This window comes from Schistocerca nitens, chromosome 4 (genome assembly GCF_023898315.1).
Source record: "Schistocerca nitens isolate TAMUIC-IGC-003100 chromosome 4, iqSchNite1.1, whole genome shotgun sequence".
NCBI classification, from domain to species: Eukaryota; Metazoa; Arthropoda; class Insecta; order Orthoptera; family Acrididae; genus Schistocerca; species Schistocerca nitens.
In genome coordinates this window covers 869,931,163-869,953,546 of record NC_064617.1, presented here as the reverse complement: position 1 = coordinate 869,953,546, position 22,384 = coordinate 869,931,163, and the positions used below count along the sequence as shown (strand labels likewise).

Genomic DNA, 22,384 nt, shown 5'->3' with positions numbered 1-22,384 from the left:
TCTAACAAGCCACAGTCCGGTAGTTTGAGATCTAACCGATATGGTTAGAAGTGCTGAGGGCGATGGAAGTATGTTTGCAAAAGCACTCGTGTCGGGTTGTAACCTCCCCCTCACTTATCGACCTTAATGACAGTGAAAAATTAAACCGCTTGTACCTAATGAAAATTTGGGAAAGCAATCGTCACCGAAGTTAATCTGTCGGTAAAGAGGGAGGGAAGGGTTACATCTAAATGAAAGGAAAAATGTAAATGAAACTGGTGGAAATTAATTTTGAAAAGGGGTAAAGTTAATAAAGAAAGTAAATGTGCGGCCGTTACGTTAACCATTAACTAGCGGTAATTAGATATTTGAGATTTGGGGAAAATTATGGTCGCCAGTCCTATGGACAATTACTATAATAACTGATAAAGAAAGGTTATTGTACACATAATTAGCACTAAAAGCGTGGCAACTGAAGGTTGACACGTGTTGTGTGAAAACTGAATGTTTGTCTGAAGTAATAAATTTCGCTACACCCTGACTTAATTTAGCAAAAGAATTAATAAAACTGGAAAATTTAAAGTTAATTTAGTGACTGAAATTAGTAGTGAACTTTGTTTCTGAAGCATATCGAAATTCAGTAAAATACTGTTAGTCTTGGGCTACCTCAACAATCATTTCAAGAGCTACTTGAATCTACGCAATTTTGAAATAAGAGATTTAACTTCGAACTGAATTAAATGATTCTGAACAATTAACAATAGTAAAATATAGTACGTACGAAGCTGAGCTGCAGTCACAGGTAAGCTAAAATATGCTAACAAAACTCGCACTCTTAATTTGTGCTCGTGTAATCTAAATATTGTAGCCAGCTATGAATACTTTAACTGAACTTTGAAATTAAAGCAGTGAAATGGAATGATACTTCAACGCTGGCGTCTGAATTTCAATGACACTCGGGTTCATTTCGGAAAAGGAAGGGACCCTGCTTGGTAATGCAATTGGGACAATGAGCAACAAAGGGTCATGTTAAGTTGCTGTAATTTTGTGATGCAACAATTTTAAAAGCTGAGGTCTGCCATACAGTTCTAAAACTTTACGTGCTTCCAGTCTTCCTTATTGGTTGATTGAAGGTTTGAAGCCGTCGATCGAGGAGGTGGCGACAGTCACTCATTGTCGGCCGTCGCTGTTGCAGAAGCTGGATGTTGGCGCGCCTTCTTCTCGACACGGTCACCAGACGAAACGGGCTCTTGATGTGCGCCAGCTGATGCTTCCCGTCCGCGACACCATGTCAGAAACTATCATCGCAAGTCGAGCGCAATTACATGCTGCCAAACCCCGAAAGCGCGGCAACTCGCGGGAGCTTCACACAACACCCCTGCTCCACTGCACTACCCCAGCCAGACGTTCCCTCTTCCCGCGCTCCACGCGACAGTGTTAACACTACCAAAGATCCTAAACACTTTTGTTCTCCACACGACCTATCGATGTATTCGTTCGATAGCATAGTTTTCCCTAGGCCAGACCCAGCGTATAAATACAAATAATATTCACAAAACAAACCAACATAAATGCATAAATATATATATATACAAACAGTAAAACAATTACAATATATAAAGACACAGAAATGTCATATCTTGAGGTAACAAAACAAGGAAAAATCTATAGTAAAATAGATGGAAATAGGAGGATATGCATTTCCGGCGTTACACGTGCCCCACATTGTCTGAGGATGTTAGTGTAACCTAAACATACTCAGAAAATGTCCCAAAAAGGAAAAAAAACAGCGGAAATGCATATGTCAAAACATCAAGAAAATTTAGCATTCGTCTAATTAACCATAAACCAATTTTTAGACCATAATAATTGAGTGGAGACACTCCTAATCTTATTCCACTCTGTCATCTTGCACAAAATAAAACAGGTTGACAACATATTAAAATTCATAGAAAACATAGAAAATGGTTTAGCTATTCCAAAATCATTAAAATTCGTAACACTATCGAGAAATGGAATACTAATTACAAAATTAATCAGAGTACATGGTCATAAAAACAGGTGGATCAAAACACGCAAATTAATAATTAATTACATAGAATACACATTTTATATAACCTTTTCATAATTAATATTCCCGTCATGAGAGTCCACTTAACGCAGCAGATCGACAAAAAACATAAATATTGACAACAGAATTCTTTCACATAGGCTGCCCGGGAAGAAAAACAACTCCGCCTTCCGTACCCGCAAGTACAAAGAATGCCGACAGCGGCACAAGAGCCGACCGCGACTCCGCCTCGTTAGTATTGTTGCGCCCGCCTGTGCGGCACGCTTGATCTCACTCGCCTGTGTAACGGCATTTCCAGAACGTCCGTTTCACTGAATTCTTTCGGAAAAACCCACTCCTGAGTAATCTCAAGGAGTCCATTAACACTATCACAGTGGATAACTCGACACTGTCCATCATCACACGCATGTACTAGCCTGAAACTTAAAACAGCGTCTAAGTACATCGGCAATGACTAGTAAAACACACATTCATGAAATCTGACAGCTAGTTACAAAAGCATATTTACATTCCTTAATCTACTGTGACTCAGCTGAAAACTTAAACTAGCAGCTTGGATTTTTCAATTGATAAATAATCACTCTCTCTTAAATCATTTAGTAAAAATTTATTACTTATTAATTACAACTTCTTTAATGTCCTCTTGGTCAGGCAAAAGCATGGCAATCTAGCAAATCGTTTAAATCTTACACTCTATATTTACATACTGTACAAATTACCCATTCTGTGGTATTAATCAATCCTAGGTTGGTACAATTTCAAGTCTACAAGTTCCGTATACCTAATAGTTTTCCAGAGCTTGGATACTCTAAGCAATAAGCATTTGTGTGAGGTATACCTATGACTTTATATGGTTCATTATAAACAAACTTAAATTTAGAGATTTCATTGTTTATCTCGCTCGATTTCTCATGAACTTTTACAAGTACTAAGTCTCCGATTGCAAACTTAGCAAAACGCGCTTTAGCGTCATGACGACGTATGCGAGCATCGGCTTTTAGCTTCATTATTTCTCGCAAACGATCTTTTTTCACACCAATACTAATGTCAATCCGTGGAGGGAATTTGATTATCTCTTCCACTAGTCCCGGTTTGTTTGAAAACACGCTCTTATTCTTCATTATCACTTCATACAGGGCTCGTCTATGTTCGTGTGTTACGTTTGACACACCGTCTACAATACTTTCCAATTCACTTTCTACACTATTGTCAATGCCGAGATTCCTCACATTACAGTAGTTCAAATTCATACCTACGTCAGTACCATCCGGCCAGTTAACAATGTGTATAGGCTGGTATTGCCTATGCACACCGTCTCCTGCCTCGTCAAAACTAACTACTATTGTTTTATCTTGTGACGTACATCTCAAAGTTTTGCTTTCGCAATTAATCACTGCACAGTACTTTAATAGCCAATCTAACCCGATAATTACTTCCGTAGTTAAGTCTGGCACGGCGACAAACTCTTGTTCAAATCGTGCCCCACAAATCTCGAAGTTGACAAAAATCTGTTTTGTGACCGGTTTACTGGCCTTCCCAGTAGCACCGATAATTTTCACTCCTGTTACTGGCATAACTACGATACCAGGTCTGTCTTTCAGTAACTCAAATATTTTCCCAGATACAGCACTCAATTCTGCACCGGTGTCAATCAACACGTTTAGTTGTAGGTCGTGCATATTAACAGACACTACTATCTGTCTACACTTGTCCTCGACTGTTTCTTTATTTTCCCACAGTAAATCCTCGTCTAAATCCAGGTCATCCCAGAAAAAACCATCCGGCTTTGATCCTAAATCCGGCTTATCTGGCGGCCTTTTCAGCCTCTGTTCACATACAGTTTTAATTTCAACACGTTTGTCCTGAGGCTTAGTCTGTAGCTTCGCCTCCAATACCGAAACATTTTCCTGTAACTCGTCAACTAGTGAGTGTTGCTTTGCTATCAATTCATTAATTGTCACCTTCGTTGATTCCTCTTTGGTCAGATTGATCTCATCTGCCAATCTACCTGGAGGAATGTGCCCAGTAGTATCTGCAATTACTTCCTCTGGATCTGCGCAACCCACACTGCTACCGTCTGACCGTATAACGTCAGCTCTAACCTCATACACACTGTAATCTATGTGCTTTTCTACCAGTCGAGTCCGGCTATCACTAAAATTTTCGCAATCTTTCTCCTTAATACTCTCGCAATGTTTAAACTGGAGGTTTGCGTCAGATGGGTCGGCTACTTCTACCACTATAACTTTCGGTAAAGTCTGCCGGTTAGGGCCAGAACTTTCCGTTACTACTTCAACATCCAACTCCTGCGGGACGAAACACGACGAATCTTGCTCGTGCTCCCCATGAACTTCAACTATTTCTAGTAAAGTCTGCCGGTTAGGGTCAGAACTTTCTATCACTTCACAAATACTATCTTCCTGTGGGACGAGACGCGGCAAATCCTGCCCGCGCTCCCCATAAACACTTCTCCCGTACAGGCCCCTATAATCTCTTAGTTCGTCGTATAAGCGACCGAACTGCCTTAACCAGACCTCATCCCTCTCTGCATCCCCTCGCTCAATGACGAACGTGTTATCCGACATCTGATCTTCTCTCAACAATTGCGAATCATTCTTAAACTCAATCTTCATTTCTGCTGTGGGTGTTACAGCTGCCACTTTATAATCGTTTTCCGGAACACTACTTAAATTGTTCTCACTGACAGTAAATGTATTTTCTACAGCCGTGTCTACAGCTGATCTACTACTTGTGGGCGCACTCCTTTCTCCTAACACTGGCACACTCTCCCGCCGTTGAATATTGTATACGGAATTTTCATAACGACGACACCTGGGTTTTCTACTGTTATTGGGCCTCCAAAATTTCTCCACGCCCTGTGGGCCCCTCACCGGCGCGGCTAATGGTTTCCCTGTATCGTCCCAGCAGATACGCTCCCCGGATGCTGCTGAGGCGGCTGATCACACCCTCTGGCGTTATTACTATTCTGCGAAGCCCGTATCACGCTAGTATGATACTGGTTTCCGTCATTCCTGTTATTATTTGCATTGTACCGATTGTCATTACGGCCCTAACCACTATTGTTATTGCTGCCAAGATTGCGGTATGCATTATTCCCATAGTTGTCGTTGTTGTGGTTGCTGTGGTACCCGTTGTTGTTACCACGGCCTCTACCACTGTCGCGATTATTGCGCCAATTGTCCTCGTCCTCAACTCTTTCCAGTAAATCATTGATTGTCCTGTAATTGCTTCCTACGTAGCGTTTTGTATCATCTGGAAGCTTCTTGTAGAGTTCCCAGACTATTTCGGTTTCCGTGCGGCGATCAAGCAAATATTCCAACTTGTGGATCCAGCCCTCACAAAACTCCTTCATCGAACCGCGCGAATTCGCATCGAAAGGCCTCGATACGACAAATTCGCGCCAGACACCTTGCTGTTTTTGCTCTGACCAGTATTCGGCCAGAAACAAATTTTTAAACTCGTCAAAAGTCAGGTTAGTAATGTTGAGGTTTAAGCCCCAACGCTTGGCATCATCAGCCAACACATCAATAACTGCATTAATTTTTCTCTCATTAGTCCATGATCTGGGTAAAACTCTTTCACAATTTTTAATGAAATCCGTCGGGTGTATACCACCTTTTTTCAAGGGGTCGAACCGCTCCTCTTTCGTCAACAATTCCGAACTATGTGCACATATTGGCACATAGCTCTGTTTTTCGTCAAGTTTCTTTTCTAATTCCGACACTCTCGTAATTACTTGGCAAGTGGTTGTCGCAAGCGTTTCTACTTCCCTTTTTTTTTCTTCGCAGGTATTAGCTTGCTTCGTCACTTTGGTATCTACTTCGAATACTAAAGCCTTTAAAGTTTCCACCTTCTTTTGATCCTCTTTTTTCACTAATTGAATTTGTTCCGTCACCTTATTCTCGATGATCGGAGCAACTGCTTCTCCTACACTTTTCTCGATTCTGCTAATTTCGGAATAAAAACGAGTATTTATGCTCGCAACTTCCGCCTGAACGCCCATCATTTCCTGTTTAAGATTACCGATTTCGGTATTAATCACAACAATATCTTCTTTGATTTTATCAACTTTTGTGTTAACAACTCCAACATTGTTGTTAACAACATTAATAGCTTTGTTCTGATTGTCTAGCTTCCGTTCAATTTTTTCAGACTGACTCGTGATTTCGTTAATCAAAACATTCAATAAGTCAGTTAAATTCCCGGAAACTACCGGTTTTACTTCCGTAGCGGCTTCCTCTTTAATTGTCCCCCCGTATTCATCAAGGGATTCACATTTGATTTTCACTTCCGATTCCGAAACATTTTCTAAAGTTTGGAATTCCATTTCTGCTCTTTGTTGCGTTTCGGCGGTCGCGTCTTTCATGCTAGCCGCCTGCCCCTGAACAATGGGTACCGCGGCGCGCGTTTCCCACTGTTCGACCGATTGTTCCGTATCCAAGTCTACCAAATTCTGGTAATTGTTACCTTCACTCATTTTACAAATTTTCAATATAAATGACAAACCTCAAATCTAATTAGGATTCCTCACACTAATATTCTCGCTGACGTATCGACCATTTCGTAACCAGTACTTTGTTACGAGATTTGCACAATGCAAAATTCGTGTCCAGAACAACCTCACATCCGAAGATTGTCCTGTCACCAGGTCGCCACGTGTAACCTCCCCCTCACTTATCGACCTTAATGACAGTGAAAAATTAAACCGCTTGTACCTAATGAAAATTTGGGAAAGCAATCGTCACCGAAGTTAATCTGTCGGTAAAGAGGGAGGGAAGGGTTACATCTAAATGAAAGGAAAAATGTAAATGAAACTGGTGGAAATTAATTTTGAAAAGGGGTAAAGTTAATAAAGAAAGTAAATGTGCGGCCGTTACGTTAACAATTAATTAGCGGTAATTAGATATTTGAGATTTGGGGAAAATTACGGTCGCCAGTCCTATGGACAATTACTATAATAACTGAAAAAGAAAGGTTATTGTACACATAATTAGCACTAAAAGCGTGGCAACTGAAGGTTGACACGTGTTGTGTGAAAACTGAATGTTTGTCTGAAGTAATAAATTTCGCTACACCCTGACTTAATTTAGCAAAAGAATTAATAAAACTGGAAAATTTAAAGTTAATTTAGTGACTGAAATTAATAGTGAACTTTGTTTCTGAAGCATATCGAAATTCAGTAAAATACAGTTAGTCTTGGGCTACCTCAACAATCATTTCAAGAGCTACTTGAATCTACGCAATTTTGAAATAAGAGATTTAACTTCGAACTTGAATTAAATGATTCTGAACAATTAACAATAGTAAAATTTAGTACGTACGAAGCTGAGCTGCAGTCACAGGTAAGCTAAAATATGCTAACAAAACTCGCACTCTTAATTTGTGCTCGTGTAATCTAAATATTGTAGCCAGCTATGAATACTTTAACTGAACTTTGAAATTAAAGCAGTGAAATGGAATGATACTTCAACGCTGGCGTCTGAATTTCAACGACACTCGGGTTCATTTCGGAAAAGGAAGGGACCCTGCTTGGTAATGCAATTGGGACAATGAGCAACAAAGGGTCATGTTAAGTTGCTGTAGTTTTGTGATGCAACAATTTTAAAAGCTGAGGTCTGCCATACAGTTCTAAAACTTTACGTGCTTCCAGTCTTCCTTATTGGTTGATTGAAGGTTTGAAGCCGTCGATCGAGGAGGTGGCGACAGTCACTCATTGTCGGCCGTCGCTGTTGCAGAAGCTGGATGTTGGCGCGCCTTCTTCTCGACACGGTCACCAGACGAAACGGGCTCTTGATGTGCGCCAGCTAATGCTTCCCGTCCGCGACACCATGTCAGAAACTATCATCGCAAGTCGAGCGCAATTACATGCTGCCAAACCCCGAAAGCGCGGCAACTCGCGGGAGCTTCACACAACACCCCTGCTCCACTGCACTACCCCAGCCAGACGTTCCCTCTTCCCGCGCTCCACGCGACAGTGTTAACACTACCAAAGATCCTAAACACTTTTGTTCTCCACACGACCTATCGATGTATTCGTTCGATAGCATAGTTTTCCCTAGGCCAGACCCAGCGTATAAATACAAATAATATTCACAAAACAAACCAACATAAATGCATAAATATATATATACAAACAGTAAAACAGTTACAATATATAAAGACACAGAAATGTCATATCTTGAGGTAACAAAACAAGGAAAAATCTATATTACAATAGATGGAAATAGGAAGATATGCATTTCCAGCGTTACAGGGTCATCTGCTGCAATAGCCCATTAATGCCAAATTTCGGTACAGTGTCCTAATGGATACGTTCAGTACATCCCACACTGATTTCTGCTGTTATTTCATGCAGTGTTACCTGGCTGTCAATGCTTACAGTTGTACGCAAACTCCACTGCTCTCGGTTGCTATGTGAAGGCCGTCGGCCACTGCATTGTCTGTGGTGATTGGTAATGCCTGAAATTTGGTATTCTCGGCACACACTTGTCCCTGTGGATCTCAGAATATTGAGTTCCCTAATGTTTTCCAAAATGGAACATCCCATGGGTGTTAAGTCCAACTACCATTCTGTGTTCAAAGTCTGTTAATTCCCAGTGTCCGGGAAACCTTTTCAGGTGAATCACGTGAGTCCAAATGACACATCCACCAATGCACTGCCCTTTTATACCTTGTGTACACAATACTTATACCATCTGTATATGTGCATATTGCTATCCCATTACTTTTGTCACCTCACTCTGTATGATTGGACTTTTTCAACATTGGTATGAGATCAGTTTACAGGCACTGTGTGTGCACTTCTGCTTCCCAGATTGCAAGAAGTGGTACAACAGAAGCAACTTCCCTGCCCCTCTCTTTATAGACAACCAGGGTGTGACTGAACAACACTCAAAGAAAGACACCACATACATCTTGGAAAAATTTTCTTACGATGCTTGAGATACAATCGTTAAGGAAGGAAACAACAGTGTACATATATACACCGTGCAGATGGTGCACATAAATGTGGGCAAATATCAGCCTGCACAGAGGGATACAAGCAGTAATTCTTTGCACAATCCATGTGAACGAAACATGAAGGAAATTTAATATATGGTTCAGTAAAATATACCCTTTGCAATGCACTTCGTAGTGGTTTCCAGACACAGATATGAACATGGATAAGCAGTGCATGGGAAGCAGGCAACATACATGTGTTTCTTGTTTTGTACCAAGCATCCACAAGAGCAGAAGTGACATATGGGGCTACAGAATGCTTAAATGTTGTGAGTACTCAAAATTAGAACTGAAACTATCTTCTGCAATTCCATGTAATTATACTGATACAAATTACAAATTAGCAAATTTTTGTCATAGCTCACTGGATCCATACAGTAACGCTACAATCCTTCCTATGAGAGAGAGGCTCAAAATCTTTTCTGGCTGAAAAAGAAATCACAAGACAGGGCATAAAGAAAAGTTATTACATTCAACAACTGCCAGTATGATTTTGGACCATACAGTACTGCTTATCAGCTACTGTTAGTAATGAGTTGACATTAAGAAATAGTACACCAAAGTCTTGGACCCTGTCAATTCAGAATTAGAGAGTCCAGATTCCACGATACAGTTCACACAAAGTATTGTATCCTTCGGGCTGGTTTTTTGTCATAGCTCACTGGATCCGTACAGTAACGCTACAATCCTTTCTATGAGAGAGAGGCTCAAAATCGTTTCTGGCTGAAAAAGAAATCACAAGACAGGGCATAAGGAAAAGTTATTACATAGTCACATTACAAAGTAATACATTTAGGCCAGACTTTCTAATACTGTGAGTAAAATGTTTGTCCTGCAGTACAAAATAAGTTGCTGCTTCAGCTTCATTTTCATTCTCCGATATTAATCTTCGTTCACCAACTATTTGTTAAACTAGGGAAACAAAAATTGCCTATTAGAAGTAATTGTAACATCTGGATGATACAGAAGCTCTTTGAAGTGAAAAATATAAAAAGCACACATAGTGCTCGAAATGGTTGCCAATGAATTTTTTAGTTGAATCTAAGTAAATATGTTAAAAAGAAGGAAAAAAAATTTAAGGATAAGACATCTGGCCCTGCTTATTCCATGTCCCTTTCTCCTTTTTCTTAGCTGCGCATTTTGATTATAATTTGGTACTTCTGTTTTTATTCCACTTCTTGACATTAAAAGATTAGAAAATAACTTCTTGAGAAACACTTCCAAACTTTTGTTAAAATTTACATTTGTTACATTATATGTGTATTACTTTATTGTTCTCCAAGATAACAATTATTTCCCCATCATCCACCATTGGGTAACAATTATTTCTCCATTATCCACCATTGGGTTAGCCATACCACTAACTACAGCTCTACATGTAGAAACACATAGAAACACCCAGGCCAAGATAGTCAACCATGTTTTTTATGAATATTGTGGATACTAACTTATTACAGTGTGGAGCATTTCAGTGAAAAGCTCAGCTACCAAAGGTCATTGTGACAGTATACTTTACGAGAAAATAAGTGAGAAACATATAGGTGGGGTTATTTTTCTTTGTGTATTTGTTTAAAATGAAAGTTTCCCATATTATTATTATAAGAGTAAACACTGGCCAGAACACGAGAAAAATGTCAAACACAGTTGTGATGCAGTTGTCAGGTATACTGATACATTTAGTGCTGACTTGTATCAGCCATTCTATACAGATTGTTTTGAGATTGTGCTGGCACATGAAACAGGATTTGCACAGAGTGGAATAATAAATTACCGTAATAACCACATTCGGGCAAATGCAAATCGTTGAGCAATCAGTGATGCTATGGGTCAGGTTCATTTTAATGTCAATTTGGGAGCAGAATTGTCTGTACAGACTCATAGGGCCATACAGTGCCCCAGAGAAATTTGGAGAGTGTTACTCTTAAAGAAAGACAGCAGATCTGGTTTATGCGTCACTGGGCAACACATCATTTTCTGTGTTTTGTACTAAAGTACCTAGCACAAAGATCTAATGCGTTATGGATTGGTCGAGGAAGTACTGTAGTGTGGCCTTCCTGTTCATCTGATCTTACTCCTATTGATTTCTGGCTGACATTAAAGGCATTGGTATAATCCACACCCACCTGTCTACAATATGCACACATTGCAGGACTGTGCATATCAAGCATGTGACTAAATATGAGGATGGTCAGGTGTGTACCCATTAGTTTGTAATTCTTAGAGACAAAGAACTGCAGAAGGTGTGAAATGGGTGGTAGTCACAATGAGTGCCTCTTGTAGTGTTGTCAAACAGATAGCTATCATAGTACAGAATGGCCCATATCTTAAAGTATTTGCTTCTGGACACAAGTGTGTAGGACCTTTTCCTTTTTTGATCAGTAATATCTCCTAATATCATATTGTTACTTGGTTAATTATTGACCCTTGCATGAACTGAGATATTGAAGAAAGTTTTTTTTTTTTTTTTTTTTTTTTTTTTTTGAAACATATACAGTACTTTGAGTCCCTTTATGGAATAACTTTTTCTGTTATCAGCCATAATTTTCTTTTTAATTATGTTTTGTACAACACATTTAAGGAAATAATCCCCATTCTAAAGTGTGCTTTTTGTGTGGTTTTATGACATTTATTCATGATGTTACCAATGTGTGAAGTTCTGCATTCATCTGCTGTTGTATTTAGGTGTTCCTATTGTCCATATTTACATTTACAAGAAAACCTAAAGACAACAGACCCATGCAGCACCTCACACATTGGAAACATCACGAATAAGTGGCATAGAGATTCACAAAAATGCATGTCAAAATCGTAATCATTTTCATAAACATGTCACACAAAATATAAATAAAAAGAAAATTGTGACTGATAGCAGAAAAACTCATTTCTTAAGAAAAAGCGATTGTTTTTGGTCACAGGGTTTCACCATCCAATTCTAATGAATAAAATTAAAAAAGCTATACTTTTTAACAACATTTAAACACTCTCTAAAAGAAAAGTACAGTGATTAATGCTTGTTTCACTAACATCAAATATTTCACAAAAGTATCAGATAGCAAGATATGCATAACCTTCTACTATCATTGGAACATACCCATGCAGGCTCCCATGCAAATCATCATCACTACATGCAGCAAGAAGGTGATGCGAGGCTACTAAGATAAACTGTATTTCCTTTGGACCCTACTTTATACAGCTGAGATACACAGTCAACTCTTGATTTTTTTTTAAAAACTAGAATGATATGTAACATTTAATGTATTAAAAGAGGATTAGGAAACCATTTGAAATACATAAATGTATTCTCATTTAATTATGCTGGGTTTAATGATGAAGCCTATGATGTTTACAGTGCAGTAGCAAATTCCGGCAATTTAGTCTTTCAATTTTAGCACATTTCACTTTGGCAAGAGGTTTTGATGCAAATACTAATAAGTGTTATATCATTGTTCTTATGATTCCAATGGCTTTCCAAGAGTGTCGAAAACAGTGCACCATTCCATAAAAAAGAACAACATACATGTTTAGTGTCTCAGGTGATACAAAAGTTGGTAGCATTAACCATGTATTAAAATCTTGTTCTCCTCTTTGTAACATCATTTGCCAGAATTTGATATTGTGAAGAAAGTGAAAGGGATATTAAATCGTGTGTGTGTGTGTGTGTGTGTGTGTGTGTGTGTGTGTGTGAGAGAGAGAGAGAGAGAGAGAGAGAGAGAGAGAGAGAGGAGGAGGAGATTAGTGTTTAACGTCCCGTCGACAACGAGGTCATTAGAGACGGAGCGCAAGCTCGGGTGAGGGAAGGATGGGGAAGGAAATCGGCCGTGCCCTTTCCAAGGAACCATCCCGGCATTTGCCTGAAGCGATGTAGGGAAATCACGGAAAACCTAAATCAGGATGGCCGGAGACGGGATTGAACCGTCGTCCTCCCGAATGCGAGTCCAGTGTGCTAACCACTGCGCCACCTCGCTCGGTAGAGAGAGAGAGAGGGAGGGAGTATTATTTGCCATAATTATCAGTGTTAGAAAATTAGCAGTAATGATGATTTGTTGTTAATAAACATTAGAGAAATAGTCTGTAGTGGCAGCTTCCACATGTTAATGTATAGCTTCACTCGTACCCCATCCCATAAAGCTCTTCTCTGTAGTATGTTAAAGAATCAAGTTCTCAAATTAAATCTACACCTAATCAGTGCGATGTCCTTCTGTATATGTTCTTCATTGCAGCCGTGGATCACGCTACAGCCGGACCCCATCCCGCCTCTCCCGGCCAGCCTCAGAGCTGTCACGATCGACGGTGAAGACATCACGCACTCAGCAGTCACGGGCGTCCCGTGTGTCGCGGCGTGGTGGGCTCGTCGTGGAGACGATGGCAGCACCCAACCCATTCTGCCCCAACACACGTGGCATGTGCTGCCTCATGCTGCTAATCAACCTTGGATTGATACTCGTCACCCTTGGCTTCACAGTAGTTATACAGTTCTTTGAACCACTGTTTGTGTGGTGAGTATTTAGAGAAGTTATGAAGTCAAGTTACACCAATTTTCATACTTTCACTACCCAGTATCAAGGTCTGTCACAGTAGTTCTGAAAGAGTGTCAAAGTTAAAAAATGAAAACTTTTGCAGCCAGAAAAGTCATGCCTAATTTGGTCCTCATGCAGGTTGGCCTACATATAAAGTGCACCAATCACAAATGACATTGTCTTGCATCATTCCATTGTTGTTTTAAAATTAGAAGCCCTTACCTATCCTTTCATTATTGCTTCAGTTAATGCAGTGATAACTTGTGCTGTCATAAGTGCAAGTGAGCAGCAGTGCTACAAAATAAACAGTAAACAAGGTGAGAAAAAATTTACAGTCTGTGCAAGAGTATGACCCAGATTCTGAGCTAGAAGCACAATCCCACAATGAGACAGTTATCTATGAGATCATTAGTAATCAAATAAGTTGTTTGTAGGGATCTGATGCAACTGCACTACTTAATGTTTTGAGTGTGTCATTACTGTGGGATAACACCTTTATGCGGCAACAGAGCAATATAATTTGAGTTTATTTTATTATTGTTTAATTAAAAAGTTATTTATCTCATATAGTGTTAAGTTTACTATCATTGTTTAACTAAACTAAGATACAACTATAAGTTTACTCATACATGTTTACCTTGGCTACATAAAGACATCTATTCATTATATGTGTACAAAGTACACCCACTCGTGTTATGAAAAACGGGGCACCTGCTCAACAGTTAATGAGCACAATGGACAAAAAATTAATCACCATGAGGAGACATCACACTAATACTGTGTAACACCATCTGTAGGTTTGATAATGCCTGCAAATCAGTGAGGGAGAGAGTCCACATGCTTCCTCAGGTTTGTCATTTTCAAACAAAGCCACTTATTTATGATTACATCATGTAGATCTATCAGATTGCATGGATGTTAACTGCTAGGTTTTGTGAGATTCTGATTAGTTGATTTCCTAGGACAGTCAAAATGTCTCTCGTATTCATCAAACCAGGAATGTATGCATGCGGTCCTGTGAACACAGCCGTTGTCGCTTTAGAAGGCAGGAGTGTCCACAGCATATGCATCACAAAGATGTAGAAGAAAGGGAACACTTTATCACTAGACTGTTGAAATAAGCATCCTGGTTCATGTCCACAGTGAATGGGTTCAACGTATGGTGCCAAAAACATCACAGAGCTACCACTAGCCTCACTAACATCCTCCACAAACTGTAGGTTAAATGCCTCAGTGGGCAGCCAGTGCACTTGGTGAGTTGCACCAGAGCCAAAACTGACTTGTCAGACCACACTATGCCTCCTGCCAGCTTCTGTCCAGTTTACATTCATTGGCCTATTGAAAATGTGCAGCTTTATGTGGTGCTATGAGTATTGGGCTTTTGAGAGATGCCTGGGGTGAAATACCGATTGCCCGCAGTATTTTTTGAAGTGTTTGCTCCAAAATTGGCACAGATGGAGCTGAATTCGTTGGCAACAGTAATTCTTGTCAGGTTTAAAATCAGTTGTCTTGACAAGGCGTGAAACTCATCTCTGGTCCTGCCGGTTAGGCTCTTTTTACCACCACTGATCTTAAACTGCGTTGTACAGCTACGAGGAGTAAACCATTCCTTGTAGATACATTGGACAGTTCACTTTGATACACCAACAAATTAAGCAACTTCATTCTCGGTGTGGTCTTGGGAACATTGAAATGCAATAATTTATTTTTGGAATTGTGTCATTTCACCATATTGCCCAGTCTTACTGCACCAATTCCATACTACTGACTAGTACATACACTGCCTGCCAAAACATGTGAAGAACGCATAAGGAAAGGAGGAAGTGAATGAAAATTCATGAGTTGAGAGGATATGTGATGTTGATGAGCATTGTCCTGTTGAATCATGGCATCACAATACTGTTGCACAAGAGGTAACTCATGAGGACACAGGACTTCTGTAACTTCCCTCAGTCTCTTCCAGCTGTAGCCTGAAGTCATACCTGGTGGCTCCACACACAATAATTCCATGAGTAACACTGCTGTTCCTCTCTAAAACATTGGAAGATTGGGACCTCTCTCCAGGTCACCGTCATACTCACCAACAGTGGTCATGTGGAGTAATGCAGAACTGCGACTCATAGCTGAACACAATTCAGTCCTAATCATCAGCAGTACATGCTGATGATTAGTGTTTTAGGGCGCACAACAGCGAGGTTATCAGCGCCCGACAGTACATGCATCCTGATCACGGACCAAGAGAGGTGGCACGATGATTAGCACAGTGGACTCGTATTCAGGAGGACGATGGTTCAAACCTGTGTCCGGCCATCCTGATTCAGATTTTCCCTAAATCATTTCAGGCAAATGCCAGGATGGTTCCTCTGAAAGGGGATGGCCGACTTCCTCCCCCATCCTACCCTAATGCTATGGGACTGATGACCTTGATATTTGGTCCCCTCCCCCAAATCAACCAGCCAACCTGATCATGACACTACTCCAAATGCAGCCATTCGTGTTGTGGTGTTAGTGGCAGGCTAGACATAGAATGGTATTTATTACTCTGGCTGCTGCCAGTCTTCAACCAATCTTTCTGTATGACAAAGGATGTTGCAGGGAGTCCATTACTTGTTCTCAGATGGAAAGTGCATACATGACTGGGTTACACCGTGCTTGGTGCACAATATGGCAATAAATCCATTACGGTGGTCAGACTGTATCAACCAGAACGTTGATGATGAGTATGCCGGCCATCACTCCATGAAGTCTGTCATTGGGCCACTGTCGCATCCAAATGCCCCACTGGATACTGCATGATTCAACTGGGAGTCCAAATAAAGATCCACAATAAGGGTCCCCTCAAACCCTGTCAGATGCTGATAATGTCATGTCACACGAGTACGGGCATCTCCGTTTCCTTCACAGGAATCACTCAACACCTTACACTGTTCATGCTTGTTGTGTACCCTGCCAGGTAACAACACTAAACACAAACAACACTAATGCACTCTGGTGTCCATTCTACCTGTCGCAGAGGATTGCAACTCCTAATCATTTATGTACCAGCCGAAGGTTTGTACTGGTTGAAATTTTGTTGACATCTGTCTGGATGCTTCACTTTTTTTGTCAGGCAGTGAACATAACAATTGATTGCCATGATGTAAGTCAGCAATTGAATGTTGCATGACAACTCAAAATATGAAATGTATTCACAGTTGCGAATACAAACAACATGCATGTTCAAAGGAACACTGCATCATGCTTCTTAACAACACAGGCACCGCAATATTGTACTGACCGCTTAATACCAGTTCTACACCAACCTCAACACTCCAAAGTGACCAGTGTGTTCTTTGATTGAAGTGAGCTCATCACGGACAGTTGTGGAGAGATTGAACGAATTTCTCTATGTTACAACATTCTCCCCCACTTAAAGATGTCCAACACAGTGGATACAAAATACTGGGTTCCTACAATGAGTTCATTCCACCACAGTGCAACAGCCCAAATATTTTAGTAAGTGTGATATCACAGTTAATAACATTTGTTTCACAAACACAGAGTTAGGGATGAACTTGCAATTCTGAAGAAAGATTATTTATTTTTCAACCTAGTTCTCTATCCAGAAAACAGCCTTTTCCTGAAGTGCCAGCCACCTATTTTCTAAGACCTCCAAAAAATAAGAGTGCTCAAGTTCTCTAAATTCCACCTATGCCATAAACTTAACCTTAATCAAACAGATTTGTTTGACCTGTGAGCTATTTCTTGCAGTGATTGTGCTGGCCGAATATGGAGGATGAAACAACTACGAGGGTTGGAACTTAAATAGTGGCAACTATTTATTCACAACCAATACAAAAGAGTTACATGTTTGCACCTGTTACTGTTCTTCAAAGTAGCCACCAGCATTGTGTAGAACCCGCTGCCAGCAATGCGGAAGGTGTAGTATACCGTTAGCACAGCCTGTTCTGTTGATGGTGCGAATCGAGTGGTCTACTGCCTGTCAAATCTCTGGAACATTTCTCGAGCGAATGCCACGAAGTGGTTCCTTCATCTTCGGAATCAAATCAAAGTCACAAGGACTTAAGTCCAGGGAGCACAGTGGATGGTGCAGTACTTCCCAGCCCCATTGACTGAACAGAGCAGTCACAGCTTGCTCTGTATGTGCTTGCAGATTGTTGTGTAAAACGATGGGTTGCGCAGAAAGTGTCGCTGCTTCTTTCGCAAAGCTGGTCGCAGATGATGCTCCAAAAATGAACAGTAATACTGTGCTTTGATAGTCTGCATTGGAGGAATGTAATGCATTAGGATAATCACAGTCTTACACGAGAATCACCATAACTTTAGACCACTCGATTCGCACCATCAACATAACAGGCTCTGCTAACGGTATACTACGCCTTCCACGTTGCTGGCAATGGGTTCTACACAACGCTGCTGACTACTTTGAAGGACAATAACAGGTGCAAACATGTAACTCTTTTGTATCGGTTGTGAATAAATAGTTGCCGCTATTTAACTTCCAACCCTCGTATTTATGAACTTCTGCTGCAACAACTCCGAAGGAACATGCTGGTATGTTCTCATATCGAAACAGCACCTTCTTTTCCAGCAGCTTCCTGTAATTCCTTGTTGAATTAGTCTAACATCTCACTGTAGTGTTGTCCAGTAGTAATTCTCATTTCAAGTCTTTTGCATCCCAGAAAATCATCACAATAATTTTCCCAGTCCATGGGGTCCTCTTCGGCTTCTTTGGAGCAGATTCATCAGATTCAACCACACATTTTGACTATTGATGATTTTGACAAAATAATGCTAGAATTATGTCTCATTGACACAAAAAGTTCTTCAAACCTCATTTAAATTGCTCCTAACACAGCTTCGAAGTTGGAAGCCACACCTGCTCATAGTACACTGTTAGCTATGATGGCATTTATGAGGCTGTTTCTTATCCCAAACTTAAGCGAAAAAATTTATTGCCATTCCCATTGACACATGTTTGTACTCTACTAATCCTTGCACTTTTGTTCATCAATCAGCAAGAAACAAGCAGTGGCTACTTCAATGTTACATTCAATAACCACATCTGCTGGTCTTGAGGGGTGATCCAGATTGAAAAATTTATGTCCAACAACATTTAAATTCCTAGAACCAAAGTCTAACTTGTCATTAATGCAGAGCTTTTGGATGTGACGTAATACTGAGTAATGAAGATGCCACAAGACTCGAAGCACCATATTGTTACAGCCCGAAACATTTTGTACGTTGCATTTCTTCTTCCCCACATACAGTTTGTGCCTTACTTAAGTCGATCATTTTCGTATACGTATAATTCATTACCTGCAGTGGATTCTGAGTGATTGGAATGTTCTGTTACTCGCATGTCTTCTTCCCAACACGCAGTACATGCCAATCTGGTCATTATTACATTCCTCCTATTTATTAATCCTCAGTGGGCCAAGTTAGTACTGGCTTGAGTGCCGAATACATTAAGTCATTCGCCATATGCAGCTTGGGCTGAATCTGCATTGTTCATAAACTTCCACTTCATTTCTCCCAGATATATTTCACATGTTATGCTGCTTCACTCAGTATGGTTTCTGCCATATGACAAATTGCAGGCTTAACCATTTTCCATGGCATTAAATGGGCATTTCCCCAAGCTACGGCAAGTGGCTTGAATGCACCAACTAGCAGTTGCCAACTTTACATCACTGCTAATTGCCACTGCAGAGCGGGCACAACTATTGTGTGTGTCTGTAGTGGACGATGTGTGGCCAGGGGGGAAGGGGGTGCTACTTGTGTTCTTTATTGCATGTAGGGTGTTTTTGTGTGAAAAATGATGTTGAAATAGACAAAGGGAAATCAATTACTTTGGTACACAAAGGCCTATTCTATGAGACAAATGGGACAAGACTACAGACACAAAGATTGCAATGCCACAATGAATGCCTCGAGGGAAGGTAAATATGCATCGAACTTTATGAACAATTTAAGGCCTTAGACACAGGGAATTATGCATACAGCGAGTTGTGCAATAAAAGATTTCAGATAGGGTACTTTCATCAGAGTCCAAATGAAAGTACTGATTTTAACAAAAAGCTCTTGCCAGGTCATAATGACGACATTTTTTATGCGAGTTGCAAGAAAAGCAATCTTCTGGAAAGAATGAGTACCACAGCATGACTCACATAAAGTACACTAACGAAAAACTCGAGAACCTGTGGCAGCCTTATCATTGATCCGTAACGAAACATCATGTCCCCTTACTCTGAACACATATAGATATGAGTGTCTTTCCAAGATGAAAAACTTTTTCAAACCTTCAGGTACATTTTGTACATCATAACATACTGTCAAAATGCAATGAACAGTCAGTTACGCGGCATCATTCTATGTTTGTGACTCAAATGCTCATGCTTGACTAATGGTGAGATAAACAATGATAAGATAAGGCATTCATTGTGAAGCTGTTATCCTATCATCTATGAAAAATTCAATTTTTTAGCAAATACTTCTTTTAAAATAGTGTGAGAAATATTCTGGTGCAAAACATCATGTGAAATGAAAAACCAAAATTTTACTTCGTCATATGAAAATTAATAGATGTCTTAAAAAGCTATCTCCAGTATCAGATTGATATACTTTCATTTACATACAAATATTTTTATAGCAAAGACACGGGATGCTTCTAGCTTTTGGATCTGTCACTTAGACAGAATGTTTGAAGTGTCAGCAGTAAATGTGGCACAAAGAAGTTTACTGAATGGCAGAAACCGTATTGTGTGAAACAGGCCCTTCTGCTGTGGATACAAACGCTGTATGTGGAAGTGAGTGACGTGTGAACTGTATGTCACCAACATAATTAGTTCGATGTGCTCACATTTCTTGCAAAGTGTCAGTTCTATTGTACAGTTAAATTATGATCTGAACTGAATGGAGAGTTCTATTGTATGAGTCATTATAGTATCAATATTAGTTTATGTCAACAATAATGTACTAACTTTTCTCATTGGATACCTAATGCAATCTTTATGCAGTGGAAAAGAAGCAAATGGTGTGACTTTTTCAGAGAAGTCAAGAAATAAAACAAAATGTGATTTGTGTCAACAACCATACTCAGATAGAAGAGAGTCCAGAGCAAGTTTCAAACAGATATTTATACAGAATAACATTTAGTAATTAAACTAAAAAATATTTTGCAACATGTACCAGTCTCAGCAACACCGAATACATATAGTGCGAAATTTAGTCGTTCCTTTACAGCCTTAACTGATGGTGGAGGTTCAGCGTAAACAGCCTACAGTTTCACTTTTATCTCATCATTCAATTTCCCACCCAAGAGCAAAAAACCATGTCACTGAATGATACTGTAATGGCTGCTAAATCCATCTTGACTTACAAATCTGTGTCACTTTTGTTTTAGCTTAGTTTGTTGCACAGCAACATATGATAGTAACACCGGTTTGTGTTAGATGTGACATATGTTGAAAAACATGGGTACTTGTGGAACCCCCCCTTGTATTGATTATAATTTTAAGAAACTGAATAAATGTCTCTACTTTGTACACTGTTGATACATGTAACTTGTGAGTACAACATATTTACTGTTAAATTCTGTTATTTACAGGATCTTGGGGATTGTATTTTTGGTGTTTGGGTTTGCCACCCTGTTTGGAAGCCTGGTCTACTGTGTATATCTGTGCAGGGATGCTAAACATCCAAAAGATGTAAACCTCGAAGATCTCTACTGGACGCATCACTGGCAAAAATCGGTAGGCACGACAGATGTCCGCAAGAGTGACCCAGACCGTTACAGCGACCGTTATTCCGTTGGCAAGTACAGTGACAGGTACTGAAGACGACAGAAGTGATTACTCTGTCGAGCAGTCTGGTGGAAACTGCGTGGTAGTTGTGGTGTGCAAGGTGTTGAGAAGAGGACACTGTTGTATAACTTTTGGTGCTAATGTAGTGTAGCAACTACAATTAAAGTGTAAACTAACTACTGTATTTTAATCCAGCTGACTGTTACATAATAATTTTGTTTCACTAATGCCACACTGGTGTCAATGATGTAATTCTCCCCTCTCCTCCTAAAAAAGCCTGAAAGTTTACCTGTATTGTCTTTATTACATATATCACTTGTATTTGACTATAACAATGCTGGACTGTCACATTTGCAGTGATGCTTCGATTGATATAGTTGGCTGCTTTGATGTTATACTTGTGTTATACAGACAAACAATGAAACGCCACAATTATTAGTGAATGATGATACAATCATAGCTACAAGTGTATGTGGGAGGCCAAAGAGGCTTGTTTATTAACACAGGAGCAGTACAGCCTAAAAGCAATAAGTGTAAAAAAGTAACCTTTGACCATATAGTGGATGTTAGCGGATGTGTTGAGAAATAGGATACATACAGAAATAAGAACTTCACACACACACACACACACACACACACACACACACACACACACACACACTAATGGAGAGAAAACTATACCTGGCTTTTGGAAATGTTAACTCCTTGGGAGGGGGTGGGGGAGAGCGATAGGTTACTTATGAGAAAGTTCCCACCTGTTGTGAGGACGAGAGGAAACAAAGTGAAGGAAAAGGAATTAGAGAGAGAGAGAGTAGGAGCTCAAAGACAGAACTTTGGTAAGTGCCGATATCTAATGTACTATGTACTTCAGACAGAAAGTTGAATATGTACCGCGCATCTTTCTTGTGGAGATTACTTAAAACATCCATACTGCAGTGATGTAAGCCTGTTATTTGCTACCCAAAAAGTTTCCAGTAAATTCCTATTCCATT

General features: G+C 39.9%; 1 protein-coding gene across 2 annotated transcripts in view; it reads left to right on the top strand.

The window, feature by feature from the left end:
- LOC126253352 (uncharacterized) overlaps window positions 1-22,052 on the top strand; it is a 188,952-nt gene extending 166,900 nt beyond the window's left edge. For both annotated transcript variants that reach the window (XM_049954623.1, XM_049954624.1), the window contains 2 exons: window positions 13,291-13,566; window positions 21,197-22,052. In XM_049954623.1, coding sequence (XP_049810580.1) covers window positions 13,291-13,566; window positions 21,197-21,425 — 505 coding nt within the window. In that variant the 3' untranslated portion in view covers window positions 21,426-22,052. The remainder of the gene's footprint in view (window positions 1-13,290; window positions 13,567-21,196) is intronic.
- The last annotated feature ends 332 nt before the right edge of the window (window positions 22,053-22,384 follow it).